Source organism: Trifolium pratense, linkage group LG2 (assembly GCF_020283565.1).
Source record: "Trifolium pratense cultivar HEN17-A07 linkage group LG2, ARS_RC_1.1, whole genome shotgun sequence".
NCBI classification, from domain to species: domain Eukaryota; kingdom Viridiplantae; phylum Streptophyta; class Magnoliopsida; order Fabales; family Fabaceae; genus Trifolium; species Trifolium pratense.
The window spans coordinates 32,427,773-32,452,161 of NC_060060.1; the positions used below are offsets into that span (position 1 = coordinate 32,427,773).

A 24,389-nucleotide genomic window follows, 5' to 3' on the forward strand; every position below is an offset into this window, starting at 1 on the left:
ACGCGCGCACACACCTAAAATAAACATAAAGTATCAAACATGCAATTTAGCCTAACATTATCTTAGATTTTTTTAAACAACATAAATGTTAAAAAAATAATTAAAACTCCTCTAAATAACATTAAAAAAAAAATGGATGCTACAAATATGTTTATAATTTATAGAACAGTAGTAAGAGAGGTTACATCAAATATGAAATGAAATATATTTCAGAGGATAACAATTAACAAAAATGTTTAAGAGTAGCCAAGCCATGAACAGTCCTTCGCACAAAATCCTGTTGAAATTCTTAGAGAAGAAGCTCCCCTTCTACACCCAGATAGTGTGCATTTTATCCTCATCCGTTATTTTCCAAACAATATTTCATATCTGTAGATTATTACAATCTTCTTCGTAGAGATTGATTATTTTCGAAGAACTTTACCAAACTGTAAATCCTGTTAAAAGGATAGCAATCTCCAAATAAAGCTAGAAGATTTCAGCCACAGATTAATAACTAGCAAGAGTATCTTAAGCTTCAGTTAGCCCTCAGAATATCATAGTATGAGACAGGCCTCTTCTGTGACTCACCGCAGAGTTTCTGAATAAATTAGGAAGTATGTTTACCAAAAACATCAGCAAAAAATATGTATACCGTCAGTGTAAAGATATTTTAGACATTCATCAAATGATGTGTTACCATATCATTTAATAAGTATGACAAAATGTGTTTTTAAACTACTAAAATGATGTGATGCTACATCATCGGATGCGTGTAAAATATATTTACACTTAGAACATACATAAACTAAACTCTTGTAATAAAGATATAAAGGCAAATAGTTCGTATATTACACAAACTGTGGGGAGGTTTTGACTTTTGAATATCAACACTTATTATATATATATGCATGAATATACATGTACCTCAACTGCAGATGCTACTCGCAAAATAGTAGCTTCTGCCCAGGGTCGGCCAATTATTTGCAAACCTATTGGAAGTCCTTCTTTATCGTAACCCACCTATAGATGGAACATGTCCGTTAAAAAATAAACAGTATATGCATTTTAAAAAAACGAATAAACATTATACAAGATAATACCAGTATATCAGCAATGCTTTTGATTAGGCATCTAACCAGATATGGGTAAATGGATTGAGGGAAAGTGGCAAAGGGAGTTATTTCAGTTAGAATTTCAATTGTTTAATCAACTGCAGGTGATGTGTTATCTAAATGAATTCTGAACATAGGGCTTCTGACTGTTGATGATGGAAACAAGATCAGGGTGGGAAGTCTACAGTCAAGAGCATATAACGGAATTTTAAATGGGAGAACCCACAATCCAGATTTATTTTTGTCTAAAATATGGAACAAACTTGTGCCACTGAACCTGTGGTTTTGTTTCGAGATTGGTATTGGATAGAGTGCTCACAAATCTGGTGAATAGAAATATGTTGTCACTATCAAAATGGATGTATCTTGGTTGTCAGTCGACAGTAGAATCATCCATTTATTCTTTGAATATCCTACTTATTCAGAAGTCTGGATGTCATGTCTCTAGTGGATAGCTGTCACTTCAATATTGCGACTGTAGGAGTCATTTCTTAAAGTTTCAGGGGTGCTGTGATGTAGTAAGGAGTATCAGGATGCTAGGTAACTGATTTATCTGGTTTGCAATAATTTGAGCTATTTGGTGGACTAGTAATAGAGGAAATGTTCAAGTCAGTGTTTCGTTGGATGTGGAAGAGATTGTAGAAATGGAGAAACTGAAAGCTTAGAGTTGTCCAACTACGAGATTATCTGGTTATAGATACCCTATCTCATCTTAGTGGACTAACCCCTCTGTATGTTTGGGTGTTTCTGAAAATTACAGCATGTAGTTTAATATGTTAGCTATTTCTTTTGTTGTTCAATATGTTAGCTATTTCTTTTGTTGTTTGGTGTATCCCTGCGTAGTTTGTTGTGGTTAGGGAGCGTTAGCAGTATGGCTCCCTCAGGTTGGTTTAAAAATTCTGTGGCCTAATTTGGCATCCCTTGTGCCAACTATAATAAGCTTTTGTTTAAAAATATTTGCTAGCTTAAGAAAATTTGTCTATTAGCAATTACTAGTGTGTTAACCCAAAGACAAAAATAATAAACACAATACTCTCGAGTGATTGATATCACTCACTTACCGGGACAGAAATGGCAGGGAATCCCAAAAGATTAGCTGGAACAACGAACCGCATAAGGTAACCTGAGAAAAATGCTGCTAATTAAAATAGTGAACGAGACAAGTTATTGTGTATTAGTTGGTGACTTGTCGTAATCATGGCATTTCAATTTTATTTTAAGGTCTGTCATGAATTATTCGGTTCTTTCTAAGTTCTAACTTCTAAATATAAAACGAGTCCAGATTACAGTGTCCAATAATACACATTCAATCCATAAATTTCCATGACATCTAGTGCAAACAAATGCCACCAATACTCTGGATTCAGTCATGATAAATAGATTATGGATTCAGAATCTTACTGCTATATTGTAAGAAAAAACTTTTGTGTGGCTCTTTTGTTGACCTACGAGTCTAAAGACCATTAACTCATCTTATACCAACCAACAGGTTATCTTATTGCGAGATGATAAACCTTATAAGGTTGTACTCAGTTGTTTATATTATCAGTAGCAATAGCAAAAGGTGATCTAATAATGCTAATTACGATGCTGCTCTGCAAATCACTATGGAAAAGATATCCTCAATCTGAAATTTAAAGGTGAAGACAATCACCTGTAGTCGGCATATCTGTTTCACCACTTTTAAGGGCACTTGGATGTATTTTAGGCGCTGTCATGCTGTTACAAATAAAAGCAGTTCAGCAACAATGACAAAACCTTCCAAAATAAGTTGCAGTTGAATTTTGTAAACATGTCTTTCCTTATCACCCTCCCCAAAAAATTATACACATATAACCTACAAAAGCTGCCGCTATTAGAACTGATCAAAGACAAGTCATCAGATCTGATAAGATCGGTCGGTTAGGTTTTCCATACAAGTTTTAATTTTTTTTCTTTCTTGGTTCGATGAACATGAACAAAGTAGATATACGATGCTATAATGATAATAAGTTTGTCTCTTTTTTTTAATGCATAATACCAACAAACTATTTAAAAAATGTCATATGTCCAGACTAAAAATCAAATAATTATAGATGAATCCAAACCACATTAGATCAATTGAACAGAAATTTAAGACAGTACAATGGTCCATAAAACGAGGTGAAATTATACTATAATTGTTCATTATACATGCATACCCAGTTGTTGGAGTCACTATGACATCAACTTTCTTGAAAATCTCCAAGAAGTAATGCATAATTCTTCGTCTGAAACATATGAAACAAATTTTAGAAGCTACATGCACAACAATTTTTAAGTATGATTTACATTTCAATAAAAATGATGTAAATTTGGTACATTTATAATAAACTTGTGTTACCTAATACATTGGGCTGCAATGTAATCTGCTGCTGTAAACGTCTGGAAAAGTGCCAAACTTGTGCGAGTATCATATGTCAATTTTGCACCTTTCCTACAAAAGAAAAGAAGGAAACAACCATAAATTTCTCATCAAAACTTCCAGTCAAATATTTAAAGATGCGAACGATGCCTTTTAACAAAAAAGAAGAAAAACTCAAACATACCCGTCTTCACAATCAGGATTCAGTGAACATGCGCATTCAGAACCAATGGAAACAAGATGGGCAGTTCGCATCTCCATAATCTCTGGTATAACAACTTCTTTCACCTTCAAATATAAGAGATATGTGAAATACTTGGACTTGTTTGAATCCATCATGCTAAACGAAAAATAAAGTGCAAACAATCATGCAGTACATGATATTACAATGAACTTACTTCGCAACCATGCGCCTTTCTCAGCAAATTAAGAGCATCCTCGCATTTATCAGAGACTTCAGTTGAATGAACATTATTAAACCACTTCACAGGAAAAAATACATTGTTTAGAAAAAGTTTATCAGATTAGCATATAAATCCATGTTGAAAGGATAGCGTGATTACTGGGGTGTAGATCCCTATTCTTAATGATCCCAAAGCATCTGTATCATCATTGAACGACAAAGTTGGCAAACAAGGTGTTGACTACAAGAAACGGAGAAATGTAAACATCATAATTTGTAAGAAGAATAGAATGTTTTAAATAAATAATAGAGTATGTATAATGGTAGAATAAGAGTTGGTAATTTGGTATTGTAGTTTGGTTATGTCATACAGTTTTGTAGCTAAGTAATTGTAGTTGTAGGCACATATAATGTAAGTAATTTTGTTTTAATCCCATTAATCAGGCCCATTGCTTAGTCTATATATTCAGATTAGTTCATGTACTCTTTAGATCTTTTTCAAATAATATTCAGAACCATATACACACTTCCGTTAATCAATCCTCTTGTGCAGTCCTTCCCCAACTGAACAGCGCTGGAACATAAATGTTATGGAAATAGCAGAAGCTCTTTTGTTTCACATGAAAGTTCTCAAGTATTTCATCTGGTAAGTTTCTGTGTCTACATCATGCTATTTGGCATTGGTGTTCCCGAATACTGGTATGGACTATAAGATTGCAAGAGTGCTTAATCATAACTTCTAAGTCTCTCATAAGCTCAATACAGTGGCATTTGATAATGTTATCAGAGTTTTTTTTTTTCCCTGCACTTCAGTTTTATTTTAATGATGGTAGCTATCTACCGCAATTCACCTGAGCTAACCGCAAGGTTGCCTTCTTTTTTGCTATGTATAATTAGTACATGACATCTAATTTGCAACATTCTAGTCTCCAATCTCAGCATTTTTTATTACTGCAAAGAATATCAACTGAAGGATTAAATATTACCGGTTTCATACTGATTCTATTTGCAGGCGATGCACCCAACATTGCAGCGTACCTAAATTATGAGAACACAAAAATATTCATTGTATATTTTGAAGAGGAAGGCTATATTTATCTGGGTTTTCTATTTAACATCGCCTATTGAATTGTTATCTCAAACAATTAGAACTGCAGACATGTAGACTTGAAATCAAGTATAATTTCAATTGAAGGGGAGCTAAGAATTTAATAAAAAAGGAAAGCCTAACGAAAAAGGGAAAAATATATGATGTATACACTAGCATTGCATCCTCTACTGATGAAGCAATGGGTCCAATAACTTCCACTGTCCCAGAATCACATAAGCACCTGTAAATAAATAAAAATTATTAGTGTGTTCCAGCTGGAATAAATTTACCTAGTCAAACACAAATTGTATTTAATGCAACTAAATATATTATTCATAGATCTTTTTCCTCATAACCATGTAAATGACACAAACTTTGGTACATAAAAACTAATATTGTCAAAATTCTTGGAAGATTGCACGTTAGTCAGACATGTTGCTCTTTTAAAATTGCTAAACTAAAAACTTAATGAGAAGATAACATATTTTCATTGAATTTTTTGCGCAAATGACATAAGAAAATGTGTCATGCAATATTATAAGATAAAAAAAATGTTTCACTAACCATCAAAGAACCAACAACAGTCATAAAACACACTAACTATTATCCACCAATGCCTAAGACTAGAATATGAAAAGAAACTCTTAAGCTTGACAAATAGAAGATAAACAAGTTCCTTCACTACCAAAAGACCGGACTGTTTCCCATATAATAAAGGTTTCAGTCTTTTAGATAAACTAATAATGTGCCGTACTTTCAAACCAATGTCAAGTGATGATATATTCAATAGTAATAACAAACATATGCAAATGGGTGCACTTTCATCCTAATAGATTTAATTAGAGTTATGATCATCGCAGTCATGTGGAATTTGATCAATATATTTAAGGTCTATTGCAGAAATCTTTCTTCAATATTTTGTCACGAAACACTGGAAAAAAAAAAAAGGTTATCAATTTGACAAATTTCATTTCATAGCCCTAATGCAAAATGGGCAATCATGAGGTAAAAATTCCAAAATATAATTTCTCCTACAGGCTACATTGAGGTAAAAATCACTTTTTTGAGGAACAAATAGTAGACACAAAGATCTGGCTATGATTGATCTATCACATAATGAGAAATTACCCTTCCATGCTCATTCGCCCGTAATTTATCTTCAATCCTACCACACCACACAGGGAAGAAGGAATACGGACCGAACCTGCCTTCACAAATTTTAAAAATGAGAAACAATATATAGAGTTGATGCAAACAAATAGTTTGACACATCAGATTTGCACAACCTCCACCATCAGTTCCAAGTGCAGCAGAACATAGTCCAGAAGCAACAATTGCAGCTGGACCTGACGAAGATCCACCAGTATATCTATCAGGTGCATGAGGATTTCTTGCAGTTCTGCAACTCAAGAAAATTCGGTTGAACAATCACATGTATATTTCGATGAAGAGTGTAAGAAAATTATGAGCAAACCAAAATAGTTTTCGAAGAAAAGAATGTTTGAAATATTCCTTTAATTTCCTGAAGGCTTTTGAATTTTCAGTGATATGACATGTGGTAAAACTTCTCAAACTATAGAAACTAGGAATCAGACCAGTAATTACAGAGACCTGAGAGCCTAAGATAGAATCTAAAGAAAACAACCAAGAAAAAAAGGATAACACAGGCCATTTGAGAGACCTATAGATAACAATGTAACCTCGCATCCAGTCAGACAAAAAATTCTTGCTTACCCACTCTTTTCACTTCTTACCTCACATCTAATAGCATACTCATTTCGACCTCACCCCTTCCTCGCTCCTTCCCTTCCTTTTTATCTTGTTACTCTCAAAGATACCCATCACCTCCCCCCATATGCCATGTGGCAGATTTCCTAAACTATGATTTTTTCTGTCAACACAACTCATGATCTACTTGTCCACATGCGTGTGCAATTCTCCGTTACTCTTCCATTTTTTCAGGTCTCCCATTAGTTGCCTTTCAATATTTTTTTTTTTACCTTCCATATATCTTTACTTGACTTCTTATGTTCCCTAATTTGGAACATCTTTGTTAATATCAGGTAAAGCAAGCAAATAATAATATCACCTTTTTAACATGCCAAGCCAAAAGCCTTTTTATGTTTATAATGAAATCAATAAATAACATATAGATAAGCTTACCCATAATTAGAATTATTTCCTGTCGTACCCATGCCAAACTCGTGCATATTTGCCTTCCCTATGAATATGGCTCCACAACTACGCAGTCTTGAAACACAGACAGCGTCCTTCTCTACAGCACGTACCTCATGCAGCCATGTAGATCCCCCTGCCGTCGTCAAAAGATAATCTGAGCGTGTTTCTTTAATTACTCACACAAGGTCAGATCCTAAGATTATCTTACCGTTAGACGGGTAAGGAAGGCAGTCTATATCATCTTTGATAGCAATGAAAATTCCATCCAATATTGATAATGGATTTCCTGCATAAAGTCCAAGAGTGTGACCACAGTAATTTTCCATGATCAGTCCCACCATATCTCAACATAACCCCGTATCAAAGATTTACACTTTTAACATCTATATGAGTATTTTTTTTATTTTTTTTTGACAAAACATCTATATGAGTATTTGATCATATACAGAATTACCTTCTTCAAACCTCTGAGTAGATGCTGCCGCCTGCTTTCGGAGATCTGCAGCATCAAAAGATAGCAATAGTGGTGTTGGAGGTTTATCTATTCCATTCTCCTCTATAATTGAGATGATGCGCTCAGCAACCTATGTATTTGAAGTGAAACCGTTTCATTTAACAAATAAATTTAGAATAAAGACCGATCTGTATTTGAGGTTGCTACCAACTGAATGTCACGTACCATAGATGGGGTTACTTTTCCAAACTGATAAGCATAAGCATAGTCGCGTATTTTCCAGTATTGAAAGGGTGCAGATGAATTTTCCCATAATTTAGCAGGATCATAATGTGGAAGACAGTTCAAGGCAGACTTAACCCGGTCTTCAGGTTTCCCATCTTCGTCAAGCACAACAACATCATGTTCCTTTTCTGAATTTATGTTACAAAACTAGGCAAGGTTATTATATGGCCAAAAATTGCTAGTTTTCATCATTTCTCTCTAATGTAACTTCATTCCTCCTTTTCAATCACTATAAATCCAGCTTCAAAATTTGGTAAATTCCACGCATAAGAACACCGTCAATGTAAACATATAAATATATCGGAGAAGAAATCACCTTGAGGTGGATATTCAGGTTTAAACATGGGTTCCTCGGGTATCACAGTATGCCGCAATAACTGTTCATCATTGCAATTTTCAGTAAAAACAAGTAGACAGAACATGAAATCAGTTAACAATATCACTCTATGAAGCATTGACACGAACATCGAACATGACACCAACAAGTAGACATTGATAATAATTTTATTTTATCATGTCGATCGGTGTCAGACATATACATGTGTCGGACACAATCAGACACACCTTCAATCTAAAGTACTACTAAAGACACACTTTCAATATAAAGAAGTGTTCAATTTTTAGATATATTGAAAGATTGATGTAGTCTAAAATATAGTTCAGATACATTAATCTTTCCATGTATCTAAAAAGTGAATTTTTTCTTATATTAAGGACCGGAGGTATTATATCGGCACAACTGAAATAAAAACGAACGAACATAAGCAACCGAAAAAACAATTAAACCATCTAACACAGTCAATAACTGACACAAACCTCATTGATTTTATTTTCCTTCTTCAAATGAGTCAAAAGGAGAGAACCTATGAATGGAGCTTCAAGTAACCTCACAAACAATCTAAACAAAAAGCCAGTCAAACGCGGAGCTGCCAAACAAAAACAAAAATGGAATCATATATTACAATTTGTTTCTAGAAATTGAAAAATCCAACTACAGTGAAATTCATTTAGAAAAGAAGCAATTAACCTTGAACAATTTCAGGTTCATATTTAACTGAAGACAAGTCAACGTCCTTTGCCGGCAGCATTACACGTTTTTTCCCCATTTTTATAGATCAAAAAACACAAGCGATACTCTGTTTTCAGTGATTAATTAAGAATTAGAGATTGAAATAGTGATTAACGACGAAGAAGAAAATAGCAAGAAATTGAAATTGGAAATGGAAATTGCAGAGAGCAGAAGAAAAAAAAGAGAAACCTAGCAGTAGTAATAAATAGCAATGATGATGATGATTATGAATGATTGTGACAATAGAATAGTGATAAATGGTAAAGTAACTGGTATCAGTTGTTTGCAGTGATGTGGACGGAGGAAGGGAGGTTCCACCATACGGTGCCGTCTGGTTATGTCAGTCAGTATTACTACTTACTACCAAAATTGGCGGGTAGGGTGGGGCCACGTTTTAATATTAAATAAATGCACGTTTCGATAAGATTCGTACATTTTCAAAGCTGCTTCTATTGGTTGGTTGGTAGTAAACCAACTCCTGCCGATTAAATCAACTGCATTCATGTAGTGCCAACAACTATGGTAGAATTTTTTTATTTTTTTTTTTAAATTAAAGTATCATCGGCACGTATCTGCACACTAAAACTCATTTAAGAGATTGACCTCTTACGACAAATGTTTCTCCATACACATCGATCAAGGATCAAACCCATGATCAAATGGTCAATGGTTCAAGTATGAAGTATCTATCACTCATTCACTTGTGTCACACTATGTTGGTTCAACAGATACCTGTTTTATTCTAGCAAAAATCATGATTTTAAACTTAATTTCAATTTTGGGATATTTAGGAATGAATACAATAGTGAAATATTTTTAGTAGTTTAATTTTTTTTAGGAAAAATAATTTACGATACTTATATATGAATGAGATGGTAGGAAATTTATTCTAATTTAATAAGAGGTTGTGGATTCGGATTTGTTCTGGACCAGACTTTTGAGTTGAATCAACTTGCATCTATTGGCTCAATGTCACATGTATCAGCCTATATCACCACCTGCTATGGTATGTCACTCTAACCTTCACCACAAGTTTATACTGACTTGGACGTCAAAGCATCCCCCCCCCCCTCTCCCCCTTTGCCATGGTCGGTTGTCTCCAATGCTCGGATTGTGACATCCAGCTGAAAGCATTTCTTCCATTGATCTGATGAGTGAGTTCTCTACCCTCTCTTTTATTTTCCTCTAATAAATCTTAGTTTTGTGCACATGATTCAACCTTAAAAAGTATAACATTTATATATATATATATATATATATATATATATATATATATATAATATGCAATTGTGTACGGAGGATATTTGTTTCATTATGTACAAAAAATATTTCAATTTATACGATGTTTTTATAGATGTATTAAATGTAAATCATGAGTCTCATATTGGATGTTGAAGAGTATACTATATGTCATCAAGTTTTAGTTAAAATAGTGTTCAATCAGCTTATATAGTTATGGGGGAGCTACCTTAGGGCTCAGTATATCGAACTCAAGACTTTAGTTAAGTTATTATAAGAGATTCACGTTATCTCATTTAAACGTTTTTGAGTAACTAATTTTTACATTTTACTATAAAATGAATCAAATCTTCCACTCTTTCTTTTTGTTTCTTTGGAGTAAAGCCTAGTCCCCTTGTAATTTTATTTTTTTTTAACTTAATATAAGATATAGATATGAGATGGGGAAGACCAAGGGTACCAACATCTAACGATTTCTTGTATCTCAGTTTTCTCAAACCATGGACTTTATCTATAATTATTAAAAGTGTGTGTTTGGGAATAGTATTTTAAAGTTCAATGAAATAACCCTCTCAAATCATGGATTTATCTTAAAGAATCTAAGCTTTTTTCACTTTAACAAGTCATGTTGATTAGTTGAATTGATTTTGAAATTAACTCAAAAATAATCTAATATGAATTTAACCCTCTGGATCACTTAACGGCCAAACAATTTCTTGTATCTCAGTTTTCTCAAACCGTGGATTTATCTTCAAGAATTTAATCTTTTTTCACTTTTAACAACGCATGTTGATCAGTTGAATTGATGTTTGAATTTAACTCAAAATTAATTTAATATGAATTTAACACTTTGGATCACCTAACGACCAAACAATTTCTTGTATCTCGTTTTTCAAACCGTGGACCCTCATCTTAAAGAATATAAGCTTCTTCCACTTTAACAACTCACGTTGATTTGAATTCATATTTAACTCAAAAATAATCTAACATGAATTTAACTTATGATGCAAGTTATGAAGAATCAATCAACACTAAACAAGTGAAGCTCAAGCCAACAAGCTAAATTTGACAACCACGCAAAATAAATGAAGTCGACAAGAATAACATTTAAAGTTCTCTTGTTACCCTAGTGCTTGAGCACTATAAATTACTACTAGATTAGCAAAGTAATTGGAACCAATTTGACCTATTACTCGGTTGGCATTTTTTTTTATCGAGTAGTCTAGTGATTATAAGTTCACTTTTAAAATGAATAAGTGCAAATTATGTCGGGTAAGTGAATTTAATCGTTTACAATTAATTCTTAAGCGGAATTATTCATCTCAAAATTACTAGTGAAGTTAATATGCTACTACTATATTTCTACCGTTTATGAAGTAAACAAGAGAAAATAATAAATTTTTGGAGACGAAACTCTGAAATTATAAAGATCCTTCTCTTAATGTTTCAAAAAAAAAAAAAAAAGATCCTTCTCTTAACAATCTAAAGGTTAATACCAAAAATTAACAAATAAATCAAGAACTAAATTAAATATTTGTTCTAAGCAATAAATCTAACAACAAGCCGCGCACCCAAACAAACACACAATTTTAATAATTATAGATCAGCTTTGAGATAGGAAAGTGAAATTCACGAGCTCCCTAAGTTCAAAATCCATGTTTTTTGAAATTTGATTTGCACAGGGATAGTAACTGGATTTGTGGATTTATAAAATTCGTTGACATGTGTAATGTCTTTGTTGCTGATTTACAGAGGGGGCTAGAAGAATTAAAAATTTCTCGTAACATAAGATTCCAAGTTGTGTTGATTTAGAAGTGGTGGTGTAAGGTTGTAAGCAATTATATTTGGTCTAGTAGTGAGAGGTTTGAGTAATATGTTAAAGGTTTTGAGTTTGTTCTTTAACTTCATTGTAAAAAAAAAAAAAAAAACCGATGGTGCGGAGATAGATGGGGTCTGATTAATAAATCTAGGAAGTTTCGAAATTAGTTTGGGAGGTTAAACTTTAGGCTTAATTGTAGAGATAGTTGTCAAAAATGTTGAATTTTGTTCTCAAATGTAATATTTCAGCATTAGATTTAATGTTGAAAACTATCACCAAAAAAAAGATTTAATGTTGAAAACAATAAATCATTTTTTAGAACGTCAAAAATCACTATTTTTAGAGGAAAAACATGGGTAGAAACTAAAATTGTAAAAGACTAAACTTTTGACCGGTGCTCGCACGGGTCTGATAAAATGTAATATGTAACATTAGAAAATACGGTAGAAATTTTTTAATATTAAAATGTATATGAAGAATTAAAGTAACATTGACCATTACTTCAACAATAAATTTTGATAAATTTTCATACAACATAAATTATGATATTAGGATGCGGGATACATTTGTTGTCGATGGATGCAGGTTCGATTCCCACTGTAGACAAATTAATTTTTTTAATATAAAACTGCAATAAAAAGAGAGGAAAAATGATTAGGTTTAAGGTTAACTTATCGAAATAAGCTTAGAATATAAGAGATAAGAAAATATTATAAATGCATTTAATATTAGGTTAACATATTAGGATTTTTAACTTTAATCACAATTGAAGCACATGCTCTAGTGGTTGAAAAACTTTATTGTAAGTGCAAAGGATGCGAGTTTGATTCTTATTGTAGACAAATTATTTTTTTATGTAAAACTGCAATAAAAAGAGAGAAAAAATGATTAGGTTTAAAGTTAGCTTATCGGAATAAACTTAGAATATAAGAGATGTGAAAATAGATAGACAAAAAAAATTCAATTTTAGAATAGCGATACTATTTTTGGTTGCTTCTAGGGTGAGGTATCAAGTAAGTCCCTCACTGTGAACCATGTTTAACAACCATTAGATTAAATAAGAGTAAATTTTAAAAAGTTAATTGACTTTTTAAAATTTCACGGGAGTATTTGCCTATTTCCAAATTTCATGGGGGTATTTGACGAATTTTAAAATTTTAGGGGTATTTGACAGTTTACTCGATTAAATAAACTATTATAGCGTGTTCTGCCAAAGGAGAGGGAAATAATATGACTCTGCGTGGTAATGACAAAAAAGATCACGTAGACTTTCTTAATTTAATAATCAATTTTAGTGGTACACCTGTGAGAGACAAAAATATGAGTTTTATTAGAGCTCTCACCTTAAAATTCACCACTATTTTTATGAGTTTTTTTTTATTTTTATGAGTTTGATAAGATAAAAAGAGACAAAAATATAATTAAACCTACACTTTATCACTCATATTGTGAAACGAATCATTGCGCTGATACATAGTAAACCGATCTTAGAGCCAACCTCTGTTTTGTGTATCATCTAATTTTCTTAGTATTTTTCTCTTTAAGCTTAGTCTCCTTGTTTAAAGAAAAAAAGTAAATACTCTCCAATATCTAAATTTTCACCACAAAGAAAAAAGAAGGCACCACCAAGCAATTACGTATAAAAAACTCGAAAAGGAGGATAACTAACAAAACAGTATTGTAAAAACGCGTTCCAAAAAAGTCTTTAGACAATCCTGTTATTTCCACCAAGTCACTCACGAGTCATCATCATGATTCACACACCCATGAAATGAGTTATGAGCCTATGGCCCAACCCCATAATGGAAAAATCAACTTAATAAACATCATACACACCCACACCACTACTAGCAAATACTTAGCAATCAACAAACAAAGAATTGAAAGACCTATTTCCTGAGAGGTCACTTGAGGATTTATTCTTCGACCTAGAGGTATTCGGTTAGATACTCGGCACAGAGAAAAACCAAACAAAGAAAGTGTAGTGAAGTTATCCAAAATATGGAAAACTATTCATATCAATCATATCCAGATTCAGGTAACTCATCACCACGTTCGAGAGAAATCGAGTTCGAAAACCCACCCACTGGAACAACAACAACAGCACCATGGGAAGATCAACAACAAAACCAAACAAGCAGCTACAAAGCAAAATTCATGTGCAGCTATGGTGGCAAAATCCAACCAAGAACACACGACAATCAACTCTCTTACGTTGGTGGTGAAACTAAAATCCTAGCCGTTGATCGTAACATCAAGTTTCCTTTAATGATCTCAAAGCTCTGTTCTCTCATCGAAGCACCTGATGTTTCCTTTAAATACCAACTCCCTGGCGAAGATCTCGATGCACTTATCTCAGTAACTAACGACGATGATCTTGATCACATGATGCATGAATATGATCGTCTCTACCGTGCTTCCGCTAGACCCGCTCGTATGCGATTATTTCTTTTTGTTAACGATTCTGATTCTGTTTCAAATCCACCCGACCCGGTTAAACCGAATAACGTTGATTATTTATTCGGAATTGAAAAGCCTGTAACCGTTGTTGCTCCGCCACCTACTGCCGTTAAATTTCACGATCCTGTTCCAGAACCGGTTGCTCCGTTACCTGAGTATCATAATCATGTTCGACCCGGTTTGAATCCTGACCGGGTTGTAGGTTCGGATCCAGGTTTGAACCATCCGCTTGAGATTCAGAGGCAGTTACAACGGATGCAGATTGCGGAGAATGAACAAACTGGTTACAGGAGGAAAAGTGAAGATTATCCCGCCGGAGATTATTACGTTCAGAAAGTGCCGGAGAAATTTCCGGCGATGTCGAATTTCTCACCACCACCGCCGCAGCATCAACAGCAACATCAGCAGCAGCATCAACCTGGTTATTGGCAAGAAAAACCTGTTTCCGGCGAGGCTTATCCACCGGGAGTGTCAGGAGGAGGTGATCCGGCGGTTTATATGGTTCCGGCGCCGGGAACTTTCTATCACACGCCGGTGATGCGTCCACCGGCAACTCAAGGTTACTACACGGTGCAACGAATGCCGTCTGATGCTTACCGTGAAGCGCAGGTTTACGGTGGCGCTCCGCCGTCTAAAGCGCCGTTTTCGTCGGGAGCTTCGGTGACTTATGCACCGGCGCAGCCGGTTAAAGGTCCTGTTTATGGTGAAGGAGTTAGTGTGGTTCGTTCGAGTGGGATACCGGATAATACGGTAAATTCATACGCACATTTGGCGTATGATAGTGCAAGTGGCAGACAAGTTTATTATAATGCGCCGGGTGGTGTAGTACACGCTCCTCCGTACCAAGGAGTTGCTGCACCTGTTACCACAGACGTTAAAGTGATGAGCAAGATTTCTCAAGGTTCAGTGTGATTAAAAGTTAAGATTAAGATTATGGTTATTATTAATTTGAAATTATCATGTTAATAAGTACAGTATGTTAGACATGTTAGTACTATTATTGTTGTACACGATGTGGATTGTGTTGTGTTATACACTTATACTAATGCTATGTTTAAATTTCTTTCTATGCCACTAATTTGTGTCAAGGATAATGTTTTATTTATCTTCAGAATTATGCCAAATTTGTTCAATAAATGTAGCTGTTATAGAATATTATTGGAAAATATGTTAACTAGTGCTACAAAGAACAAGTGTTCCCGGAAAATTAGTATTCTCGGACACTAATTAAAGGCGTAAGAGTAGTAAAAATATTTTGGAATTTATGTAGTCAAACTAGTTTCTTTTAGTTATTTAACTAGTTTCTCTAAGACATCATGACGCAATATTATTTCTAGACGTTCTAATTGAAATCGAAAAAATATTTATTTTGAGGCATATAAGTGTCAATAAATTTTCTTTCGATTTAAATTATAGTGAGACAAAATTTATGAAGATATTTGGAATCGTGATCAAGCTGTTAACAATATTGTTGCAATTTGCTAGTTTTTGTTATTGATATTTTTATTTACATTTACATTGAAATGGAATTTTGAATTTATTCTAAATAAATTGAATCTTGAATATCATGGATAATTTTAATTTTTTTTTGGAAAATTTGTTAAAATAATTTCATTTTCTTATGCAAAATTAGATTGTTTTGTACAAATATTTTATCTTAATTCTCTAGTTTCATAGGAAAGTAAACTCGAATAATTCTGAACTGGATTTAAAAAGAAACTAAAGTTTAGTTAATATTTGAATTCAAATTTAATTTTTTTTTTTTTACTTAGGAGATAGGAGATAGCAAGAATGCTTAGGTAGCTAGTGTTTATTCAAATAAGTGAATTGAAAAAAAGTTATTAAAAATAGCAGATAGTATGTGAATTTGATAAAAAATGTAGTCATTGTCTCATCTCTATCATCCTCATGAATATGCATCAAAAGGTAGGCCAATGCTAGGGTGGGAGACCATGACATGTCTCTCACCGGTGCACCATATGATATGTGGATTGGATTGAATGTGTACATGATATTATGGTGTACTGTCAGTATTATATTATTTATATTTTTTTGAAAAAAAAAAGTTTTAAATTTTTCTGGAAAAAAGTTTTCTATCTTTTTTTCGGGCACAAAATTTTCGATTTTTTCTTTTGGAAAAAAAGTTCCTAATTTTTGGGGGAAAAAATTTCGATTTCACATAAAAGCAATTCCAGATTTTTTCTGGGAAAAAAATTTTCCGTTCTTTTTTCGGGAAAAAAGTTTCGGATATTTTTCAAAAAAAAAAAGTTTTTGTTTTTTTATGGAAAAAGTTCAGATTTTTCCCAAAAAAATTTCCGATTTTTTGGGAAAAATAGTTTCGAAATGTTCACCTAAAAATTATTGTCGATACAAAAAAGAGTAAAAAAATAGAAAATATTTGAAACTTTTTTTTCCGAATAAAATATTGGATCTTTTTCAGAAAAAAAATCGGAAACTTTATTTTCGGAAAATATCCGAAACTTTTTTTTTTGAAAAAAGAACGAAAACTTTTTTGTTCAGCAAAGACTCCGGAATTGTTTTTTTCTAAAATCGAAACTTTTTTCCTTAAAAATTTGGAACTTTTTTTTCGAAAAAAAAAACCGAAATTTTTTTTCCAAAAAAAAAATAGAAAAATTTTATCCGGAAAAATTGAAAACTTTTTTTTTTCAAAAAAATTAATAAATAATATAATACTGACAGTACACCATAATATCATGTACACATTCAATCCAATCCACATATCATATGGTGCACCGGTGAGAGACATGTCATGGTCTCCCACCCTAGCATTGGCCCAAAAGGTATACTAAACAACAAAATGTAGCAATCAAACCTGTGATGACTATTATTATGGCCAATTTAGATAATTTTGAATTTAACCTTTTCGTGTCCCATGTAGTAGTGTATCAGTATTTGACAAGTGCGTTGTATTTAGTTAACTGCTCCAATCCAAAATCATACTCATAATTATTGGATTATAAAAACAGTGACACCAAACATAACAGGTGGAATTTTGGTATAGGAAGTGTGCGTTTACTTGAGTATCAAAGGCCCCCACAATATTTTCCTTTGAATTTAAGCAGAAGAGTGTGTCTTTTTCACACCAATTTTCTTTCAAGTTTATTGATTATTGGCTTCTTCACACTAGTAATAGTATTATACATTAAAATGTCACTGTTTCTATGACATATTTTTAGGCTGCGTGGCTCCATTCTTTGTTGGAAAAGTGTAGGATAAGAGTTGTTTGTTTTATTTTGACTATTTTATTTTTATATATTTCATATTTTATTTTTATAATATATGCTCCATATCCATATAAAAAATATCTATTCTAATTCAACAACTTGTCCAAGATCAAGATGAGGGTAAAAAGAGTTTACATGGTTGAGAAGATTTCTCAAGACATTCTTAATTAGTTCTTTTAAATCAAATCCATTCAAGAATTCATGATGATTCAATGCTAGCTCTTGCTTATAGATCACTATAGAAGAAGGTTTTGTGCTTCACTTTTTTAAAAAGATAAATATAATAAAAAGGTATGCAATGCATTATTTAAATTAAGACAAGTCTGTGTGAAAAATGAAGATAAATATGATACTCCATCCGTCCTAAAATATAAGCAAAAATAAGTCAAAGAAACTTAATGTATTTGGTTAAAAATTTGGACTAAATACATTCATTTTTTCTTTTTTTGACAAGAAAATACATTTACTTTTGTTAACCACTTTTTGTTTATATTTCACAAAATCTAACTAAGTTTCACTAAAGTGTAATTTGAGCAAAGACTTGAAAGTTGGAATATTTAATTGATTAAATAAACCTATATTAGCATTCAACGCATAAAATAAAAATCATTTTAAATAAACCACAAAATATATAGCATTTGTTAAGTTTCTAAATGTGAATGATTAAGGAACATATTAACTATGCATAAGTAAATAATATGATGAATATATAAGATTTTGTGACTCGTATATTTAATGGCTTAAGGTTTAGATGAGATGTAGCGTCTTCATTTTTTTAGGTCTTGAAGTATTGGTTTGTTGTTATTTCGGAAGCTCTCCCAAACTCCCCAACAAGTAGTATGAGAGTCCTGGTTTAGTGGCAGAGGGTGGGTGAATCCTGGTTTGAAACAACTATAAGATGTGAGAACTCACACTTGAAATGAAATTGTTGAGTTCAAGTGTGAGTGGTTAAATATCTTAAAGTTTTGAATAAAAATTTGACGTATTATCAAAATATTGTCCTATTGTTCTAATAGCTTTGAATGCTTTGAACTTAGATTTCACATGTACTCATCCTGTTTTTTGCTTGTAATGCTGCCCAAATAATTGGATTTCATCATATCTTCTGTTAAAAGAAGGTTATATAAAATAGAAGAGTAAACACGAAGTTTGCTTTGTTAAATAGCTTGCAAAATATAATAAATTAGGGGATTAACATAACCTAATTTAAGGACCAATATATATGACTTTGTTTTAAGGGATCAAAATGAACTCCAAATTAAGGTAAGAAACCAAAAAAATAATTAAGCCTTGTTAATCTTAGCACACTAAGTTGGTTCTCTCGTATGCTATATGTATTGTATTCTCATATTTTCCCAATTCTATAAATCTATCATGCTAACTAAAATCCATCAAACAAAAAAAAATCATGCTAACTAAAAAATTAATAGTAACCGCCATTTTTCTTTGGATTGCTCTGAATCCTCAAGTACAGTAGAGCATCGAAAAATATTTTTCGAAAGTTTAAATCTTATTGAAAGAATTAGTCAAAAAAAAAAAATCTTAATGAAAGAAAATTTCGTTTTTCAATCCTACAAACTGGACAAAAATTTCGTTTTTGTTAATATGACACTAAACATTGTTAATTTTATCAGAGATAGCAAACATGTGATAAATGAGTCACCAAAAATATAAATTTGTAATGCCACACGTCTCTTAACAAATTCTTTTATCAAATTTAACCCACCTTGATATTGATATTTCTTTTACCAATTTTTTTAATGCTCATATATATTTACTTTTATGATTATGATCAAGATGTTAATAATTTTAGGTAGGGTTTCATTTTTTTTGACAGAAATAAACTCATAGCATTTCATTCATCATAAGATGGTATAGAATCAAATATGTGGTGACTAGCATACAATTTTGGTAGTCTTGTTAAGCAATGAGCGACATAATTTACTTATCTCCATACGAAACTTATTTTACAGTTTGAATAAAAATCTAGAAGTGATCTACATGCTTTCACGATGCTACTAAATTCGGTACGGTTATCTGACTTATCAATAATGTCATTTACCACCGGCTTGCAATCTACCTCTATAAACATTATTGACAAATCCATCTCACCGAACCGTATAATAGCTTCCTTCAATCCGATCGCCTCCGCTTCCATAGTCAGTGGTGTGCCTTCAAACCGCATTGTTTTTGCTTTGATAAATTTTTAATACACATGCCATATAATCGTACCAAAAAACAAAAAACTGATATTTATAGTACCATATATTTACTTCTTTTTTTTTGTACATAGTACCATATATTTACTTATTGTGATCTAAATGTTATTAATCATCTTTCTTATACAGTTTATCTTGAAACAAATATTTACAAGTTTTCTTTTTAATTCCTTTCTATAATATATCTCTTAATATTGAATAAATAATAAGAACCTTGTATGATGTATCACAAAAAGATTTCGCCAACCCTAGTGAAAGTATTTCTTTTTAATGAATGATGATCAATTATTTTAAAGACTATTTTGTTTGTAACAACTTTGTATTGCACACATCAATGATTTCATATTATTTCTAACACTATCAATAATAATAAGTAGTACTGTATGTGTTAGATTCTTAAATTATCACTTGAGTTAACGTGATCCCAAAGTTTAAGTTTCATATAAAGGTAGAACTTGAAGAACAAAGTAAACGCGGTGTGACATTACATTGTGTAAGGAAAGAATAAATTCGAGATTAAACTTTATATCATGTGATTGTGATGTGAGTGCTTTTTAGATTCAAAATTAAACTTTGTATTCACATGGAATTACATGCTAAGCAAAATTCAAAAGAAACTTCCACAGAATAATGAGAAGTTGCACAAGAGTATTCTGTATTCCACCTCGGAAATCAAGCCACCTGGCAAATTTTGTTTGGACAAGCTGTAAATTTGATCACACTGTAATTTTGTAAACTCTAAAATCTAGTTTTTGTTATAATTATGGTGACTAACTGTAATTATAATAAACTTTTGGATCTTTAAATTTAAGAGCAGACTAATATTGTTTTAAGTATTAAGTATCGAAAGCAAATCTAAGTTTTTTTTATCCGTATTCGATTTACTGGACTATCTAATTTAATTTTGGGGTTTGTCCAGTGTTAAAAAGTTGTCATTGTATAACATATGACATAGTGTTCTTGATAATATAACATTATTTTTTTCTAGTACCCAAATGTGGAGAGAGTGTAGTCATGAATTGAAATAGTATTAAATTTTTTTTTTTGACAAAATAGTATTAAATTCTAGTAAGGTTCACTATGTGTTCCTGTTTTTGAACAAGTCAAAATGAAATATTTATATAAACAAAAGTCTACTCAGCATTATGTGTTCCTGTTATTTTTTTAGCATTGAAGTAAAATATGATAATTGTTCTTAAAGTTGAAATTGGCAGAATGTGTCCTCAAGCATTTTATTAATTAATATTTTATTAATTAGTAAAATGAAACAACTTATATGTCATTGTATATATTATCTTTCTCGTATTTTTCATCTTCTATAATTTACATACAATCTCTTAAAAATACACATAAACGTATAAGAACATCATATTTGACTTCTTGACATTAAAATTTCAATTTCAAAGTATCATTTCTCTAATGAGCAATGTTATGATCACACCTACTAACACACTTTTTTTTAACACACTACTTTCTATTGGTTCACGTCATAATTTTTTTAAAATTAGTTAACTAATAACCTATTCAGCCGGTAGAGAGAAAAAACGAGAGAGAGAGAGAGAGAGAGAGAGATCAATTTCGTTCTCTGCTCCTCCGCCTCTCATCTTCTCGTTCGCTCCATCTGGACGGGATCTTATCTCTGCGAAAATATGTTTAATCGATTTTTAGGTTCCCTTTCTCTTTAGACAAATTGAGATAGGTATTACAATGAGTATTATCCATATGTTGCTGTTTTTAGTTGTATTATTACAATGATGATGTGGACCAATAGAAGGTAGTGTGTTAAAAAAAGCGTCCTAATGAGTGTGACCATATCATTACTCTTTCTCTAATTTATAAAGATTATATTGTTCAACTATATATTCTTCTAAGAAAATGGTGGGATAACTTTTCCAAAAGTAATAAAGAACACAAATAGCATCTAATATAGTGACAATGAAGCAACATATATACCAAATATCCAATTAATGTGTGAATTGAAATATAATTTCTCGAGCTTTCTTCTTAATACTCTCCACTAGTTATATTCTCTTGCTTTTTCCCCTCAAAGCATGTGTTTGTGTATATATAGCAACATATATCAGACCATGCATTCCAACACAAAATTACAAGTTCTATTTTACAAGAAATATATTTGAATTAAAAGTGTTGTTCTTGAAGAAATGAGTGAGATCAAATATGGCTATCCATATCCTGCTCAAGGTACATATAATACACCATATATACTTCTCACCCATTAAATTATATAATAAACCTTTTCTAGCTTTTGAATTTCCTTTTTATGACAATTTAAAAACATTTTTGCTAGGAATTGATCAATTTTCGATTTGAACATGGTTAATTAGAATTTTTTATTCCATAAAAAACAATTAGATTTTTTTGGTACATAATTTGTCAATTAATGTTACTAAACATATAGTTGTTGTTGTTATTATTATGTCCCATACAGGCCCTTATCAAGGACCGCCTCCGGTGGCGGCACCACCACAATACTATGCGGCTCCACCACCACCAAAAAGAGAACCGGGTTTTCTTGAAGGATGGTAAGCAATCATATACTACAGAAAGGTTAATTAAGCCAAAAAATATAGACTATGATTACTTTCTGAAAACATTCAGTTTTTAATTTTTAAAATTTATGTTTATTTTAAATTGTTAACAATGAAAGACATGTTAGTAACCAAAAAAAAAAAAACATGTTTGATGAAAATTTGTGATAAAGAGAATATGGAAGGCAAGTCGAAAGAATGCATATTCAAAAACAAAAATTTGACTCAATGCTAGGTTTGTTTTCAAAAATTGTAAAAGAAAATACAAATAAAAATAATAATAATAATTTGAAAGAACTCGATTTCTATTACTGAGTGAAATATTTTTTTTTCAGACTTTACTTATGATATGGTTAAATTCCAAATTAACTATGTCTCTTTCCCGTAAAATTCAGAGAAATGTTTTTTTGAAAAAGAATAGTAAGAAATATAAATGGATATATACTACATCTGTCTCTTTTTATAAGACCTAGTTTGACAAAACACGGATATTAAAAAAATTGATTTTAATATTAAATTAGTTGACAAATTATATTGATTTTTCATGTTTATCCTTAATAATGATTTTCTTATAATTAATTGTAGTGCTTGTAGAGAAAGAGAATAAGTGGAAGAATTTAATGCTGTTAAAAAAAATTGTAAAGGAAATAAGCATAATTTTGAAAAAAATATATAATTAATATAATTGATAATTGCAAACTGGTCTTATAGAAAGAGACTAATCTTTTATCAAATTAGGTCTTATAGAAAGGGACGGAGAAGTATACATAAAAAAAAAAAAAAGGGGGACGGAGAGAGTATTCTCTTATGTTTATGTTGAAATGAAAATATGAATTATTAGAAGTAAAAATTGCCTTGATTTTCCTAATTATTTATTCAAGCATATATTCATTGAGATTAATTAGTGTAAATTTTTTATACATACATCTATTTAAATCACAATATTCATATATATATTTAAAGAGATATTTTAGGGACTAAGATTAATTAGTACAATTTAAGTAGATGCACGTGTAAAAATATTTTGCACTACTATGAGTACACAAATTAAATCTATATTCATATTTTGTTACTATTTTGATTTTACTTGTTTACTGATAGTGTTTATTTTTTTTGTTTTTCTTGATACATGCAGCCTAGCTGCTTTGTGTTGTTGTTGCCTCTTGGACGAGTGCTGCTGTGACCCAACTATTATTTTTGCGAGCTAATAATACATTTCACTAAACTGGGAAATTAAGACGCTATTGTACTTGTAACGATATTTATTTATTTATTTTTTTACTTTTTAAATTACATTGTTTGTGTGGATATGTCCTATCATGAATTGTATGAGTAAATAACCAATATTTGCTATTATATATGAATATGATATAATATTGTACATTTGTTAATAAAATGGAATTCCCCTTATTATCTCATTTTTCTTTTCAAAATATAACAAAGGTAGAGAGTGAACATGACCACATTGAAACGAAACCCATTAAAACTCAAAGTCAATCACACCATAGTAGAAAACAGGCATCAGATGTAGCAATGAACAAGTAAGGGTAAAATTCTTTATACTTATGATATACAAACTAACGCAATACGGAAGCGGGTAGGAATAACATGCGCTAATCCTATTATGGAATACATGTTTGCAAACGACAAACTTGTCGGATAAAGTTCTGGAATCCACCAGACTTCCGGAATCTACCAGAAAGAGTAATTTGGAATCCACCAAATTTGAGAAAATTCTCTATCATTTTATTGAATCAAAAAGTTGCATTTAATTTAACTTAAATAGCAGTAAAAAATAAAAATAACAAATCTCCTAAAATATATTGCAAAAAAAAATAACATACCTAACTAAATAAAAATAACAAATTTGCCTAAATTATAAAAATAACTAATCTAAATAAG

At 31.6% G+C, this 24,389-nt stretch overlaps 2 protein-coding genes and 1 long non-coding RNA gene across 3 annotated transcripts; 2 read left to right on the top strand and 1 right to left on the bottom strand.

The window, feature by feature from the left end:
• Positions 1-86: 86 nt before the first annotated feature.
• LOC123910538 (fatty acid amide hydrolase) lies at positions 87-9,409 on the bottom strand. The gene is made up of 21 exons (XM_045961685.1): positions 9,146-9,409; positions 8,915-9,023; positions 8,704-8,813; positions 8,204-8,264; positions 7,828-8,015; positions 7,603-7,732; positions 7,357-7,434; positions 7,134-7,281; positions 6,257-6,369; positions 6,099-6,174; positions 5,140-5,211; positions 4,867-4,918; positions 4,041-4,121; positions 3,876-3,959; positions 3,662-3,765; positions 3,457-3,549; positions 3,275-3,343; positions 2,749-2,813; positions 2,156-2,217; positions 907-1,002; positions 87-580 (listed from the first exon to the last, which is right to left on the bottom strand). Exons 2-21 carry the CDS (start codon positions 8,991-8,993, stop codon positions 518-520), a joined length of 1,824 nt encoding a protein of 607 aa, XP_045817641.1. The 5' UTR covers positions 8,994-9,023; positions 9,146-9,409; the 3' UTR covers positions 87-517.
• Positions 9,410-13,622: 4,213 nt separating this feature from the next.
• LOC123910539 lies at positions 13,623-15,548 on the top strand. The gene has a single exon (XM_045961686.1). It carries the CDS (start codon positions 14,016-14,018, stop codon positions 15,384-15,386), a length of 1,371 nt encoding a protein of 456 aa, XP_045817642.1. The 5' UTR covers positions 13,623-14,015; the 3' UTR covers positions 15,387-15,548.
• A 6,373-nt stretch (positions 15,549-21,921) lies between these two features.
• LOC123910540 lies at positions 21,922-23,883 on the top strand. The gene is made up of 3 exons (XR_006810227.1): positions 21,922-22,140; positions 22,388-22,481; positions 23,623-23,883. It is a non-coding gene; the product is annotated as an uncharacterized LOC123910540 (long non-coding RNA).
• The last annotated feature ends 506 nt before the right edge of the window (positions 23,884-24,389 follow it).

Bases quoted from the DNA above. Each gene is read 5' to 3' on its own strand.
- LOC123910539 (XM_045961686.1), top strand. From the start codon at position 14,016: ATGGAAAACTATTCATATCAATCATATCCAGATTCAGGTAACTCATCA.
- LOC123910538 (XM_045961685.1), bottom strand. From the start codon at position 8,993: ATGGGGAAAAAACGTGTAATGCTGCCGGCAAAGGACGTTGACTTGTCT. The intron at 8,265-8,703 runs GTTTGTGTCAGT...AATGATGAACAG, and splicing joins AGGAAAATAAAATCAATGAG to TTATTGCGGCATACTGTGAT. The intron at 4,122-4,866 runs GTAATATTTAAT...CGTTTCTTGTAG, and splicing joins ATAGAATCAGTATGAAACCG to TCAACACCTTGTTTGCCAAC.